This window comes from Aspergillus fumigatus, chromosome 1, assembly GCF_000002655.1.
Source record: "Aspergillus fumigatus Af293 chromosome 1, whole genome shotgun sequence".
Classification (NCBI taxonomy): Eukaryota; Fungi; Ascomycota; class Eurotiomycetes; order Eurotiales; family Aspergillaceae; genus Aspergillus; species Aspergillus fumigatus.
Window position 1 is genome coordinate 1,648,088 of NC_007194.1, and position 13,510 is coordinate 1,661,597.

General features: G+C 49.3%; 5 protein-coding genes and 2 non-coding genes across 7 annotated transcripts; 4 read left to right on the forward strand and 3 right to left on the reverse strand.

Moving 5' to 3' along the window:
• Positions 1-362: 362 nt before the first annotated feature.
• AFUA_1G05730 (uncharacterized protein) lies at positions 363-2,245 on the forward strand (the record flags this gene model as incomplete). Its single annotated transcript, XM_077803839.1, has 4 exons — positions 363-742; positions 801-1,085; positions 1,143-1,269; positions 1,645-2,245. 4 exons carry the CDS (start codon positions 363-365, stop codon positions 1,846-1,848), a joined length of 996 nt encoding a protein of 331 aa, XP_077660010.1. The 3' UTR covers positions 1,849-2,245.
• Positions 2,246-3,168: 923 nt separating this feature from the next.
• Positions 3,169-3,239, forward strand: tG(GCC)1. The gene has a single exon. It is a non-coding gene (tRNA).
• Positions 3,240-3,463: 224 nt separating this feature from the next.
• On the forward strand, positions 3,464-3,563 carry AFUA_1G05735. The gene has a single exon (XR_013344465.1). It is a non-coding gene; the product is annotated as an uncharacterized ncRNA (small nuclear RNA).
• Positions 3,564-3,852: 289 nt separating this feature from the next.
• On the reverse strand, positions 3,853-6,883 carry AFUA_1G05740 (putative C6 transcription factor; the record flags this gene model as incomplete). The annotated part of the gene is given in 2 exon segments (XM_745230.1): positions 3,853-6,796; positions 6,813-6,883. The coding sequence occupies 2 exon segments, from the start codon at positions 6,881-6,883 to the stop codon at positions 3,853-3,855; spliced, it is 3,015 nt and encodes a 1,004-aa protein (XP_750323.1).
• Positions 6,884-7,148: 265 nt separating this feature from the next.
• AFUA_1G05745 (uncharacterized protein) lies at positions 7,149-8,758 on the reverse strand. The gene is made up of 3 exons (XM_745231.2): positions 7,689-8,758; positions 7,559-7,640; positions 7,149-7,507 (listed from the first exon to the last, which is right to left on the reverse strand). Exons 1-3 carry the CDS (start codon positions 8,236-8,238, stop codon positions 7,408-7,410), a joined length of 732 nt encoding a protein of 243 aa, XP_750324.1. The 5' UTR covers positions 8,239-8,758; the 3' UTR covers positions 7,149-7,407.
• Positions 8,759-8,795: 37 nt separating this feature from the next.
• Positions 8,796-10,217, forward strand: AFUA_1G05750 (bZIP transcription factor; the record flags this gene model as incomplete). Its single annotated transcript, XM_077803840.1, has 2 exons — positions 8,796-9,125; positions 9,189-10,217. The coding sequence occupies exons 1-2, from the start codon at positions 9,102-9,104 to the stop codon at positions 10,215-10,217; spliced, it is 1,053 nt and encodes a 350-aa protein (XP_077660011.1). The 5' UTR covers positions 8,796-9,101.
• Positions 10,218-10,294: 77 nt separating this feature from the next.
• AFUA_1G05760 (arsenic resistance protein) lies at positions 10,295-11,610 on the reverse strand (the record flags this gene model as incomplete). Its single annotated transcript, XM_745233.2, has 4 exons — positions 10,295-10,948; positions 11,007-11,093; positions 11,145-11,287; positions 11,346-11,610. The coding sequence occupies 4 exons, from the start codon at positions 11,608-11,610 to the stop codon at positions 10,295-10,297; spliced, it is 1,149 nt and encodes a 382-aa protein (XP_750326.2).
• Positions 11,611-13,510: the final 1,900 nt, after the last annotated feature.

The window sequence follows — 13,510 nt, forward strand, 5'->3', positions numbered from 1 at the left end:
ACCTTCAATGTCTTGGCGCTTGAGACGATACTATTCGTAAAATTGACTAACTTCAGCGCATCCCTGAAATAATAATGCATAGAACGATTCTGCCTGACAAAAGCGGGATGGGATGGTTTGTGGGAGCTTCTCCGCACGTGGAGATTGGAGAATGGCGACCGAAATGCCATTTGGCCCGTATTACGCAGCTTCATCGCAATCCAACCTCTTGTGTCTCTCTTTCATCCTCTTCTAGCTTGTCTGTTTTCTTTCCTATTGTCGGCTTTGAACACGCTCCTTTTTACAATCTCTCTATCCTTGTTGTCGCGTCAATCTACCAAGATACCGCTTGTTTTCCGTCCCACGGGGATTGATTCCACAAGATGAAGTCGCTGGCTGGCTCATTCGTGGGACTCCTTTTCCTTTTATCAGCTCCTGTTACATCAGTTTACGCTGCCTCTGAACCTACGGGCAAGAAAGATGGCCTCTCCCCGTGTGTTGTACGCTCTCCGGCTACCGGCCTCTACTACGATCTGAATGCGATCTCGGTACCCCGTCCGGATCCCTCGGACGGCAAGAAAAGCAACAAGAACGCGCCGAGAGAAAGCTGGCACGCCAAGGGCCATGACTATCATGCCAACTTTACACTCAATATATGTGCACCCGTTGTCGAAGACATAAAGGATGTGGTGGGGGTAGAGCGCGACAGATGGAAGAATGTCAGCGCCTACTACGAGAAGGAAGGGAAGATATACTCCATTGGGTAGGTTTGATAAGCGTACAGTGCGATATTCCATGTGTCGGCTGATTGTATTGTACAGAGAACAAGCCGCGCAACCATTGTTCCGCGGCCGCAAGCTCGTGTTGAATTACACTAATGGCTCACCTTGTCCTGGAGAGCAGATCGGACATAGTTCGCGGAACAAGTCGACAATCATGTCTTTTCTGTGCGACCGGGATGCCCTTTCCCACCAGGCCGTTGCGTCTTTTGTCGGCACTATGGACCAGTGCACATACTTCTTTGAGGTTCGAAGCGCAGCCGCTTGTGGCAGCATCGGTCACGCCCACGGTGACGGCCTGGGGCCGGGGGGCGTTTTCGGCGTGATGTAAGTCCATCTCACTTTTCCTTTGTCGGACAGAATACTAATACTATCGATCCTTAGTGCTCTGATTGCTGTCGCCGCGTATCTGGTTGGTGGTTGTGCCTATCAGCGAACAGTCATGCACCAGAGAGGGTGGAGACAATGTCCAAACTATAGTCTGTGGGCGGGCATCTTTGATTTTGTAAAAGTGAGTGCCCTGGCTTTGATACCTTTCCGGTCATCTCGCATTCGATCTGGACGTGGCTCCCTGAGTCCCTATAAGGAGTTTGGTAGTCCGAGGTTGCCCATTTCCCGAACGGATTGACTTCTGCTTTGGCTGGTCTGAGACTCGGGTGCAGTGAAAAGGCGTTACATACACTCTTTTCCATTTCCCATACCTTCTTTCAATAGTTTTCTACTCATCTCTAAATCGAGCATGTGTCTCGGTTTTTGTCTCAATCCCATAGTTTATATAGATCTCTCTATTCATCTTGGCATCACTCCATGTCATTGCTGATCAACTTCATTTGAAACCACTATCCCGCTTGAAAATAAGCTGACCCATCTCCTCACTCTCCAATAGGACATGTTCATCATCGTCTTCTCCTCCCTGGGCCGTCTATTCCGTGTCAGACGTTCGTCAAACCTCGGGCACGGACGCGCAGATGGTTCTAGCGGCGGTTTCATTGGGGCGATCGGCGGCCGTCGAGGACGAGACAACTATGCCTCCGACGTCGATGCGGAAAACCGCCTCATAGACCAATTGGACGAGACCTGGGATGATTGATGAATGCGATGGATCTCCTGTGTTTCCTTGATACTCATGATGTTGGCCGATGTCTGTCTTGCCTGCCTCCTGTCGTACAATATGAGCAATGTCCTAGATTTTGGTTATGCCGGTTTCTTTTGCTATTTGTCGTTAAGACCTCATGTATTGGAAGATTCGGCTCGTTCCATGACGAGTCTGGGAGATGCTGCTGTTGTTTGTCTCAGCATATATCTTTAGACTTCGACTCAGTATATAACCAGTCAATTCCGTGTGCGTCAGAATCCGCACGCTGCTCATTTGCCTCGTTGTCTAACAGAGAACAATGGGATGACCACTTGGAGACCATTTGACTCTTTCACATGATAGGCAGAAGAAACAAACTGACCATATGTCATTCTGGACGCACTTTGTGGCTACCTGTATGATAAGCACTGGTTATGATGTATTTACTTGTGTTCAAGCTGTGGAGCAAATGAATTTGTTTGGGTACCTGGTCTGGACTGAGTCTGCCATCTGACGGCATAGACCTAAGCCCCATTGAATTATTCTTTGCAGTAGCGGGTTGAAGCTAGGCATGCCAATCTACTCAGATCACTCAGTAGCATGGAAATAATTGCGTCATGGTCTCCAGAGACGGTTTGTTGGTATATCGACAATTTGAATTTAGAAACAGCCGAACCCCGGCAGCAATTCTGTTCGCATTAACGTAGCGTTGTAGATCGCCCAGAGCATGCACATCAAGATCATGGTTGTCATATTTTGAGGGATCTCTGGTTGGGAGGTACCCTGGGAGCCAGACCAGAGCTTCACCCGGTCAACGAGCAGCCAGCTGTGGTCGATATGTATGTCTCTGGCAAATGCACGTTTCTCCAAACACGATATATAATCTGTGAGGAGGATTTGATACACGAAGCACAAGTGACACGAAGACAAGTTTTACATGATCATATCCCCCCATAGGGACATGCAGTTTGATTGCCCCCTTTTGAACACTGAGCTACGAGCAAGGTATGAAGTTTCTGGTGCTAGTTGGGAAGTTGTTCTACATGGGAACTTGCGGTAGCAGTGGTAGCTACTGACTCATGAGAGGAGCAGTTGTTCTATGCAGGGCGTCCAAGTCCCTTAAAGCCTCCAGGGGTAATTATCAGAGACAATCTCTAATACAATACGGCGCCTAGTAGGGGCCAGGACAAGTGAGGATCGCAGAGCATGCTTGCCTCTTTGAGCGGACCGATCTTTCTGAAGCAATTGAGCTGCGACAGTGAAGCAAGAAATAGATAGCTTGCAGTGTTTCAGTCAATGTTAATACAAAATGACCAGTCCATGTAACAACAGCCAGCATCATTGGTCTAGTGGTAGAATTCGTCGTTGCCATCGACGAGGCCCGTGTTCGATTCACGGATGATGCATGTCTCTTTCTTTTTTCTTTCTTTTTTTTCTGGATCCTACAGTACCATTACGCTTGAACATGTGACCACGATATTCCGATCTCAAAGGAGGACATACATATTCTCGCCATGACTTTTGCTTCCATGCCTGACCAGACTCCATCTTGTTTCGAACGACCGCTACTCGCAATGCCCCATCAACATGGCTGACATCTTACCTAAAAATGTGGCCTGTAAGCGCTCAAAAAAACTGGTAGCTTCTCTTTGATTGAGCGTGTCATCCTTTGTGCAGGGGCCATGCTAATCTTCTCTGTATCGTTTCAAATTGACCAAATGCCCGAAGGCACTTGTGAAGACATTAGAATGAACTATAAAGGAATTTCCAGTGGCATGATTGGTCGGTAAGCGGGTCAGTATGGCAACGAGATTAGACGACACAGACAAAGAAAGTAATGGATCAGAGTACGGAGTAAAGCAGGGATATACAACTCAGTTACACAAACAGTTCAGCATACAGAGCATATAGAAGTCGTGAACCCCCCACCCTTTTCCAAGACACCATATTCGCCCAACCAGAACCGCTCGCAAAGAGAGAAAAAAAAAAAAAAAAAAAAAAAAAAAGGAGCAATACCCATCACCGATGGGACCTTTGATTCATTCCCGTCATTCCCAGATCATACCCTCCCAGTGGTATGCCAGTACCGCCAAACGCGGATAAGTCTGGAGTGGCATTTTCGCTACTGGGCACGGAAGCCGCAGGGTTGGGATCAAGACCGACACCTGCACCGACAGGGTCGAGATTGAAAGGTAAAAACCAGGCGCTCGGTTGATAGTACTCTCCGGTTCCTGACGGGGCGTTGGGGTCCATGTGGCCGGTGAAGAGTGCAGCAGAAGTGTCCTGGTTTGTATGTGGGCCTGCCTCACCAGGAGTGGAAATTCCCGGGGTATCAACAGCCGCAAAAGCGGCAGGGGAAGGGTCGATCCCCGCGAAGGATCCGTAGACGAACTGCCGATCCAACAGCGGGAGTTGATCTTGGGGAATGTTGAAGTCGAATCCGGCTGGCCCTAATGATGTTGTTCCGCCTTGTTGATCGTACATTGTCGGATGCGGGAATCCCGTACTAGATGTGCCTAACATCCCAGGAGCATTGTTCATGTTTACGTCGACCACCGATTGCGGAGGGATTGCCTGGTCTGGAGGAGCAATACTCTTGCTGTCTCTTCTTGGATCTGGCCGACGGGGAGTGCTGTGCTGTGGCACGGATGGAGATAGGCTTGCGAAGAAGTCTTCCACGCTTTGAAGCTCGGGCTTTTGGCCCATCACCCCGTCATCGGCATGGTCCTTCTGTCTGGCGTCAGGATCTTCCCAGTGAAGTCTTGAAACACCGTGAGGATATTTATCGAACCAGTCGCCGTACTGGAACATGGGGGTGACATGATTGCCATTCTGGGTGACGACGGTCCCCTTGAGAGCTGCATCTGCGAACTGCCGATAACGATCTTTGGCACTTTCAACCATGTAGTGAAACATTCCCCAATACTTCTTCATTTTATTAAGGTACCGATAGGTGTGCCGCAAGTTTTCTTTCGACCGAGCCTCCAATTGTGCGTTCTTCGAGAAGATGCCCCAGATGTGCACCGTACTGGCGGAGTAAGCGGAATATCCTGCAAACGGCACTGTGAGAGGATAGGCCGACGCGCGGTCTATCAAAACAGAAATGTGGTGTGCTGCCTCGACAGCGGCACGCCCAGCGTTGCTGAGGAACGATTTGGGCATATCCTTGGGAGGTCGCCCTCCAGGTGAAAGCGGAATGGCAAATTGATTCAAGAATAACATGTTCTGGTGAATAATGATATGGAGATAGAGAAATTGGTTGGCGATCTTGTCTGCAGCGTGGACTTGTAGATTTTCAAATGTGAATGCCAAATGACTGGGCAGGGTGGCGGAGAAGTCTTCGATTTGCCGTTTCAATTTCATATAACCCGACTCGGGCGACCATAGAGGATGCGGGTCCCTTTTCTTCCCACCAAGATTGAGATAATCGACTATGCGACCCCATATTACCACAGCTCGAATGATATAGGCCGACACGCCCATGTTATCCTTGGCATTAGACAATTGACCGACATCATCCGGAACGGGGTTTGGAACGTTCCCTTCCAGGTCCTCCGTTGGGCCCGGTATCTCCAATTGAAATGAAGACTCCTTGATAGGAAGCTGGATCTGCAGAAACTTCTCGTTTCCAATAGGTGGACGCTGACTACCAGACGAGTTGTAGCGATCCATCAAAAAACATGCCCACATCGTACGTCTCCTGATCTCCCGATCCGTAAAGCTCAGCTGTGCACCATTTCCTGAACCTTGACTCAGCAGAGGATCATAGTCTAGCTCCCTGTGAAGCTGTAAAGCGTAGGCCATGCGGAGTGCCTGACCACCAAAAGACCAGCTCCGCCCACCATGGCAGGTTCCGAACTCGTGAAGGCCCAATAGCAGAAAAACAGTCAGAATGGTTATACTCGGTTCATCATGTCGGCTCAACGCGATGGCAGCGGCGGGATTTGCCCAATTCTCGCCACGGAGGAAAGGTGGATCTGAACTAAGTTGCGGGTGTGTCGAAAATCGTGCCGAAACAGCACAAACGGCCAGGATCAGCACGGGCGGAACTGTCCTTGCTTTCAATCGTCGCATGAAGCTTGGTTTATGAAGTAAGAGGTATGACTGCCCGTATACACAATCGAAGAAGACCTCCGCCAGATGTTCCTGAATCTCCAGTGACGGTAGAAACTCGGCGCCTTCGGTCAAAAGACCCGTTGCGTCGTTGCTCTTGCCCTCGCGGCGCATGGGAAATATGTCTTGTGGTGCTCTCCGATCCTCATGCGCCCATTCTTCCATCTCCGACGCAAAAGCTTCGTCCGCCGATCGCTTCTTTTGTGTCTTGGATGCTTGACCTGGTTGGGGCGGTCGGACGACTGATCTACCGATTGCGGCCATATCCCGGGGCTCGTCCTTCGGAATAGTCTTAATGACTCTATCCTCCATACGCTTTAACCGCTTATCCAGCATCGCCATGTAATCTGTCCGAGGAGCCGCCTTCCTGGTGGTAACCTTGTAGACACATGGAATTCGAGAGCGCGAGCAATGCTTGCATGCAGGCTTCTCCCCCGAGCACCGAATCTTCTTCCTCCGACACGCGATGCACGCCAAAGGTAGACGTTTCCGCTCCTTTCCAGCCTTGGTTTTCATTTCGCTCCATGGGGGTTTCTCGTCAGGGCCGTTTTCGTTGGAATTATGGGCATCGTCGCGTTGGGGAGCATGGGCACCGTCCTGTGCAGCAGCTGGGTCTCCTGCTGTCTGGACGCTCCCTGCATCTCGTGAGCTGGCCCGACTTTGGGTGTCGAAGTCCTCAGGAATCGTGCTGTCCTCGTGGGGCAAAGTCGGGCCAGCAGAAGAGACTATGGGAGACTCCACAGACTCGGGTGGGATCATGACGGGTGATGTAGCCCCAGCAGCAAGACTCGGGACATTGTTTGTGTAGGTAGCAGCGAGAGCAATGAGGTCAGCCGAAGGATGGTGGTAGCTTTGTGGAGAGATACCTTAGAATTGGATGAAATTGCGGGATAGGCGGTAGATGCTGGTGGGTATGGGGAAGGATTGGGCTTGGCATCTGGCTGGTGCCGGATTATTAATCAGATTGGTTGGTTTGAAAGAAGGAACACCTTTTGATACTACTGGATAGAATGAATGATCCTGATAAAGAAAATGAACAGGAGCAGCGAGAGAGTGTCCCTGCTCTTTAGAAACTGATTCTGGAAACCTGTATGGTCGCAGCTCGGCCGCTCTGGGGCAATCCAAACTGCAACAAGCAACCACTAATCAGACAGGCCTAAAAAGGGCTTACTAGACATGGTGTTGTCTACTCAGATGCGCCATGGTGGAGCCTAATGTTAATGGGCATTTTCTCATACTATACCACATATGACACCCGGAGATGAATCATATGACACCTCACACAAAATAGGCGGAGACCCAAGTCCTACACTAGAGCCTGTATAGAGCCGGGATGGTCTATGAAGCAACAGCACCACCTTTTGACCCATATTGTATGTACCGTCCTCGAAGTCTCAACTCAAGCCGGCAGCTGCTGCTGGTCATGCATCGAACGTCAATCCCATAGAACGTAGGGTTGCACTACTTCGTCCGCGAGACGGGTGCGGAAGTCTCAAGAGCGGCCAAGATCTCCTTCCCCAAGGTATATATATTGTAGCTAGGAAAAGCAATCCAGAGCCCACTGTCTGCTATTAGAACTGGCACAAGGCGAAGGACTAGAGACCAAACTTACTTAGGAATGATCCACAGAGTAATCAATGTCAAAGCATCATTGTGTCCAATGTTGGCAAATCCGGAGAAAGCCTCGTTGAGCCCTGATAACTCATTAGTTGCTTTAGACTGACGGACACTATTTGACTCACAGTAAAGGACCGTTTTACTCGACGTCATGACGGAGGCGCTGTAAGCTACCAGGAGCGCCGTCGCTCCAGTGCGTCCAGACACGACTTTGTCGCCCTTCAACATCCACAACAAACCCTTGCGAGTCTTGCGCTGTTTTCCACGTCCGCCTGTAGTCATTGTCGCTCCATATTTATAGATGATGAAGAGGTAGTACAGATAAGCCGCTGATTCCACAAGGTTCAGTACGGTCTGCGCGACGGTAAAGCCATTCCGAGCGTTGAACGCCGGCCAGCCATAGATATAGTCAATTGTCCCATAGAGCGCATACGGGGTCCAGACCGGCGAATGCAGCTTGTGACCTGGCATGGAATGCGGTCGCAACAACACGTAACCTGAATCCCATAGGACCAAGGGAATCGAGACCAGAAGCCACAAGGTCACAGCTGTCGATGGGGTGTGCACCCATCGTCTAGTGACAATTCCGTTGGCTGATGGTAACGGCGATTTCGACCTGGACCTGGCACGCGACGGCGATGGGAAATCGCGGGGATGATGTCTAGTGGAAACCATATCTGTCACAACTGTCTAGGAGGGTGTAAAGTAGCACATGCAGAAGTTGCTTTGATTTGCGTGATCAGTGTTCAAAGGCTGTAGTTAATGATTTAGTAAGAAGCGGGAAGTACTATAGTTAAGAAGGATGTTGCGACGCGAGGAATGCTGAGTTTGTGGCATGGGCCGCCGCATGGCGATGGGCCGATTGACGGGTGGTGACGTCGTGAAGACGACTGTGTCTGGGGTGCATAGGAAGCTTCCACTGCATTGCAGATTGCCAGAAGGCATTACGCATATGATACCATGATATCTCAGTGTTCTCAACGGACGCATCAGGTACAATGATCCAAGCTTCCCATAGTATTTAGCAGACTAAAAGAAGAAAGTCAGTAGTTAAAGAGCTGCAGTTTGGTCAGCCTAGATTTATTGGCGGGTTACGACAAGGTCCTCTCAGACTGGAGACTAAGAATTGTCATAAGGAACCAGACTCGTTGTCAAGACAAGCAATGTGAAAGATCCACTAATGATTCATCTCTCGAGATAGATCTATATCTCATTCTTGCCCGATGTTTCAGGCCTGCACTGGGGCTAACAGATCCGTCTGGACAGTGATGATAGGGGGATCCACAAGTGACAATCACGTGCACCAGTCCCGCCCAGCGATTCATGGAACTATCAATATTCCCAACACTGACAAACTGGTTGATCCTCCTAATCATACTTGTACATTGGCAGCAGAGGCAATGTATCCGGTTGGGTTGCACCAGTTTTCGCTGCCGGCAATCCTCCAGAGGCTTGAACTATATACAACTCATCTGCCATTAGCAATTACAGGATATTGGCGTGTCCTTTGATAACCTCCCTTTGCTGATTGAGGCAGGATGAATCTCGAAAGCGACCAAAAGGTTCGAGCCCTGGAGAAAGTGACTTGCAGTCAATCGCATTCTGTTAGACTAATGACAGAGCAGAAGGTCGACAAGCTCGCTCGCATCCGGGAGAACCAACGAAGGAGCAGAGCAAGGAAGCAGGAGCATATTCGCGACTTAGAGCAGAAGTTGGCCTGTCTACAAGAACAAGTACACAAGAAAGATGTCGAGCACAGACTGGTCGCGCAACGTCTTGAAATGGAAAATAGAAAGTTGAGGTACTTGCTATCTTACTCAGGGATACCACCTCAAACGGTCGAGGAATATCTGCGGACCAGTGATGATCCTGCCGTGACCCAGAAAGTTGCGATCCCGGCTCTTCGACGGTCTGAGTTCCAATCGGAAAACTTGCGTCAGGAGATGAAGTGTTCGCGTCCATGTGGAGGCAAATCATCCAATACTGTCAGTGATTTCCAGAATGGCGATGATGGTCACGAGATTCGGAACGGTGTAATTCCGGCCTCTCGACCGTCTGAGATCCAACCCGAGGTTCGATGCCAGGAGCAAAACTGCTCGCGCACATGCTCAGGCAGGCTACAGGAAGTTCAGGAGAAACCGAGGTCTACCTTCGATCCTGTTATGACCGCGAATGTTGTTCTACCACCTCTTCAACGTCCAGAGATCCAGCCTGAAGCTCCTTGCCAGGAGACAAAGCCTTTCTCCCATTGCTCATCATCGTCAGATAGGTCAGAAAGGGACGCCAGTACTGCTGCAGTGCAAAATCAACTTCTCGCTAAAGTTGAACCATCAGACACGCCCGAGCCGTCAGGAAAGACTACATCTCGAGAGGCTCGGGACCCATCAGAACGCCCCAGATTGCCCCCACTTTGTGACTGCGCACCATCAGACAACCAAACAGATCGTTTTCCTAGCAATGGGGACGTCCTCAATACTACTCTCTGTGCAATAGCGGATGAGTTGATCCAGCAATACAACACTCGCGGCATGGACATCACAGAAATTCGCAAGAAGCTATGGGCGGGTTTCTCCAAAGGCCTCACAACAGAAGAAGGTTGTAGAGTGCAGAATCAGATTTTGTTTCAGGTTCTGGACGAAATTAGCAACCACTGATGGGCCTGCCTTGCTATTATTATCCGTTATTGAGGCATTATCGCATTATGTACAAGTTTATGTGTCAAAATTTCTCGTCATTTCCATTGCTGTCGCCTGGCAAACCACCTGACGACATACACCAGCGCCAAGAGCACGGGAACTTCGACAAGAGGACCGACTGTGGCGGCTAGCGCTTGGTCGCTGTCGACACCAAATGTTGCAATTGCTACTGCGATTGCAAGCTCAAAGTTGTTGCTCGCAGCCGTGAAACTTTGTGTGCATGACAGCTTGTAACCGAAGCCTAGTCGACGCGTCACAAGGAGGGTGATGAGGAAAATAACGGCGAAATAAACGATGAGCGGAGCGGCGACTCGAACGACTGATACAATTTGATGGACGACTTGCCTGCCTTGGGAAGCAAAGAGTACCAGGATCGTGAACAGAAGACCGATCAAAGATAGCGGGCTGATCAGCTTCACGAAGGTTCTGTTGTACCATTCATCGCTGATGAGGAATCTTAAACCGAAGCGAGTGACAATGGCTGCTCCCAGCGGTATACCAAGGAACACACCAACACTCTTTGCGGCCAACGAATATTCGATGGTCAGACCGTCGTCTCCATCTCCGATGACGCGAATGAAAAAAATCGCGAGTGGAGCAAATAGGACCATTTGCAGGATCGAGTTGATTGCAACCAAAATCGCACAGTATTCACCGTCTCCTCCTGCTAGACCCGTCCAGACAAGGACCTGAAAGCTATTAGCCTGCATGTTCAGAGTTATTCCGTCGTATGGGCAAGGGACAAACCATTGCAATACACCGTGCGATGCCGACTAGGATTAAACCTTCGCGAAGTCCTCGTTCGTCGGGGAGAAACGCCCATGCTAAAGCAAGCTTCAAGTGGTCAGCATCAATCCTGCAGCATCAGCGAAGTCTCCGACCTACCATGAATAGAGGCGCTATAATCCAGTTCACAACGAGACTGAATGCAACTTGAATCCAGAGTGCTTTTTCGCGGAATGAGCGGTGGAGAGTCTCGAATCGCACTTTACACAGAATGGGGTACATCATGACTAGTAGGCCGATTGCTATGGAGTGTGTGAGCCATCATCCGGTCGACTGCGAGGTTCGAAACCAGGGGCATACCTATAGGCACCGACACACCAACGAATTTCCCCTTGTCCAGAGCTTTGCTCGTGTTGGGAACAAAGTTACCAAGAATGATACCAATAGCCATAGCCAGGAAGATCCAGACTGCAAGGAATCGATCTAGAAGGGCGAGCTGCTTGAATGCAGAAGTTGGACCCTCCGTGGCCGCATCGTTGTTAGACTTTGAGGCATCTGGCGTACCGCAAGCTTCGATATCGCTTGGATGCTGAGAAGGCGATGTGCCATCTTTTTCCCAAGTCATGCCGAAACTGCCTTTAGAATCCTTCAAATTCTGCAACGAGGTGTAACAAACTCATATAACAAAGAATCCCAAACTCTGACTAAATGTAGTCCCAAAATCTACGGATTGTATTCCTATTGACAACTATAACTGCTGCTCTCACATGTAAATCCCCATGGCTGATAAAGTTTACTGAAAACTGATAAGTGCTGTAGCCAATCACGGCACCGGAGTGACATGTTTCAATCACGTGATCTAGCACCACTCACTACCCAGTTAGGTCTCTATGAGGCATGCGCGTTTGAAATTAACAAGTTGACATGAGCCTAATTTGACTGCCAGGATAGACTTGTGCTGTGGGGGTGAGTTTTCACCAGAAGTATCGAAGGCAAGAACTTTCATAGCACAAGCCCATGCTGTATTGAGTCGAAGTAGCGAAATGGAACTGAGAGATATCGATACGAGGACAGGTTGCGCGTCGACCCTAATGTCAGTTGGACCCTTGAAGGCTTCCAGAAATGGTGAGTTTCGGTAATAGTATACCAGGCTTGGTATGATCTCATACATGCTAGCATCAGGCAGCTGCAAATGTAGAGGAACCTTCGAGGATAGTCGATATACAGACATGGCTTTAAAGCAGTCCACTAACTTCCTACTTTATGGCTAATCATCGGCTCAACGCGGGTAAAGCCATCATGGACTTATATCTCGGCTATACGATAATGATACATCCGTGATTTAATGTCTGTGCTACATGGTGGTTCTTGTGCGGCCTGCAAAGCCTGTGAAGTTTGCGCATTGACTCTCGAAGATTCATGTTTCTTCTCTCCAGGCGGATTCCACGATCCACAATTAACCCCACAGTCGGCGCCGGCTTTTGACCGACCATCATTGTTTACTCCGTACGTATGGATACCTTTACAGGTAAGGTTTACAAACTGCGAAGTACGGCGTGATCAACATGACACTGAAGGTGCCCAGATGGTCTGATGTTTGGCAGTATTGACGATTCAGGGTGCTCCTAGAAGCTCAATCCTTCTGAGCTACTTGAATCGGCGTGGATTAAGTTCGACCGTTTACGTTCGGGATCGTATTGGTCAACAGTAGCCGGTACCGAGTAAATAAGGTTCCGAGTGATATTTCGGAGCTTTTTTTGGGGGGTCAAGATCATCTCTACTCCGTACTGAAGTCTGTGAATCGGGTAGTTCTTCGCTTATGAGATTATGCCGAACGGTTTGCACCGTAGCTAAGGAGCACAAGTGTCGGCCGTAACGGCAACTAGCTGAAAACAAGTGACGTTATCAAGCAAGACACGGGAGTTGATGACTTGGTTATCTGCTGGTAGTATCAAAGGGGCGGATCCTAGATACTACCATACACGCTCCATACTCCATAGTCATAGCCACAGCTGCATATATCAAGTTCGCTCCCCGTGGGAACCCCACGATCGACGGAGAAACTGCGGATTGCGCGTTAGACTAACGGTGAGAAATTTCAAGTTTCGGGGAATCGGGGAAATTGACCATGTAATGTTCACTGCAGACCGGTCGAGCAGTATAATGTGCGGCAGGTCATGCTAGATCTGGTAGTATGAGGTCATGCCATAACGGAAGAAGATGTCTCCCTTCGGCATCTTCAGGGGTATAGTATAACACAAATGGACTTACTATTGTTCAACTGTATTTGTCTTCAATGGCGATTCAAATGTATCCCGCTCGCTCATGAACGGATAGAATGACTGGGATCAACGAATCTAGTCGCGTTCTTGTTCAAAAGTAGAACAATGATTACCGGATAAATACTTCGATACATCATTGATTAGCCGGTGGTTGGTAGCTGCTTGAAAGGGATATTCGAGGGATGATCGTCCGATCCTCATGATGTGTTACTTTGTTTATGTCTTGGGCTACTAGCTTTATAG

What these genes read in the sequence shown, in the direction of transcription:
- AFUA_1G05745 (XM_745231.2), bottom strand. Translation starts at nt 8,238, where the DNA reads ATGGTTTCCACTAGACATCATCCCCGCGATTTCCCATCGCCGTCGCGT. An exon ending in GAGTAAAACGGTCCTTTACT is followed by an intron (nt 7,641 to 7,688) that starts GTGAGTCAAATA and finishes ATGAGTTATCAG; the next exon opens with GGCTCAACGAGGCTTTCTCC. An exon ending in ACTCTGTGGATCATTCCTAA is followed by an intron (nt 7,508 to 7,558) that starts GTAAGTTTGGTC and finishes AATAGCAGACAG; the next exon opens with TGGGCTCTGGATTGCTTTTC.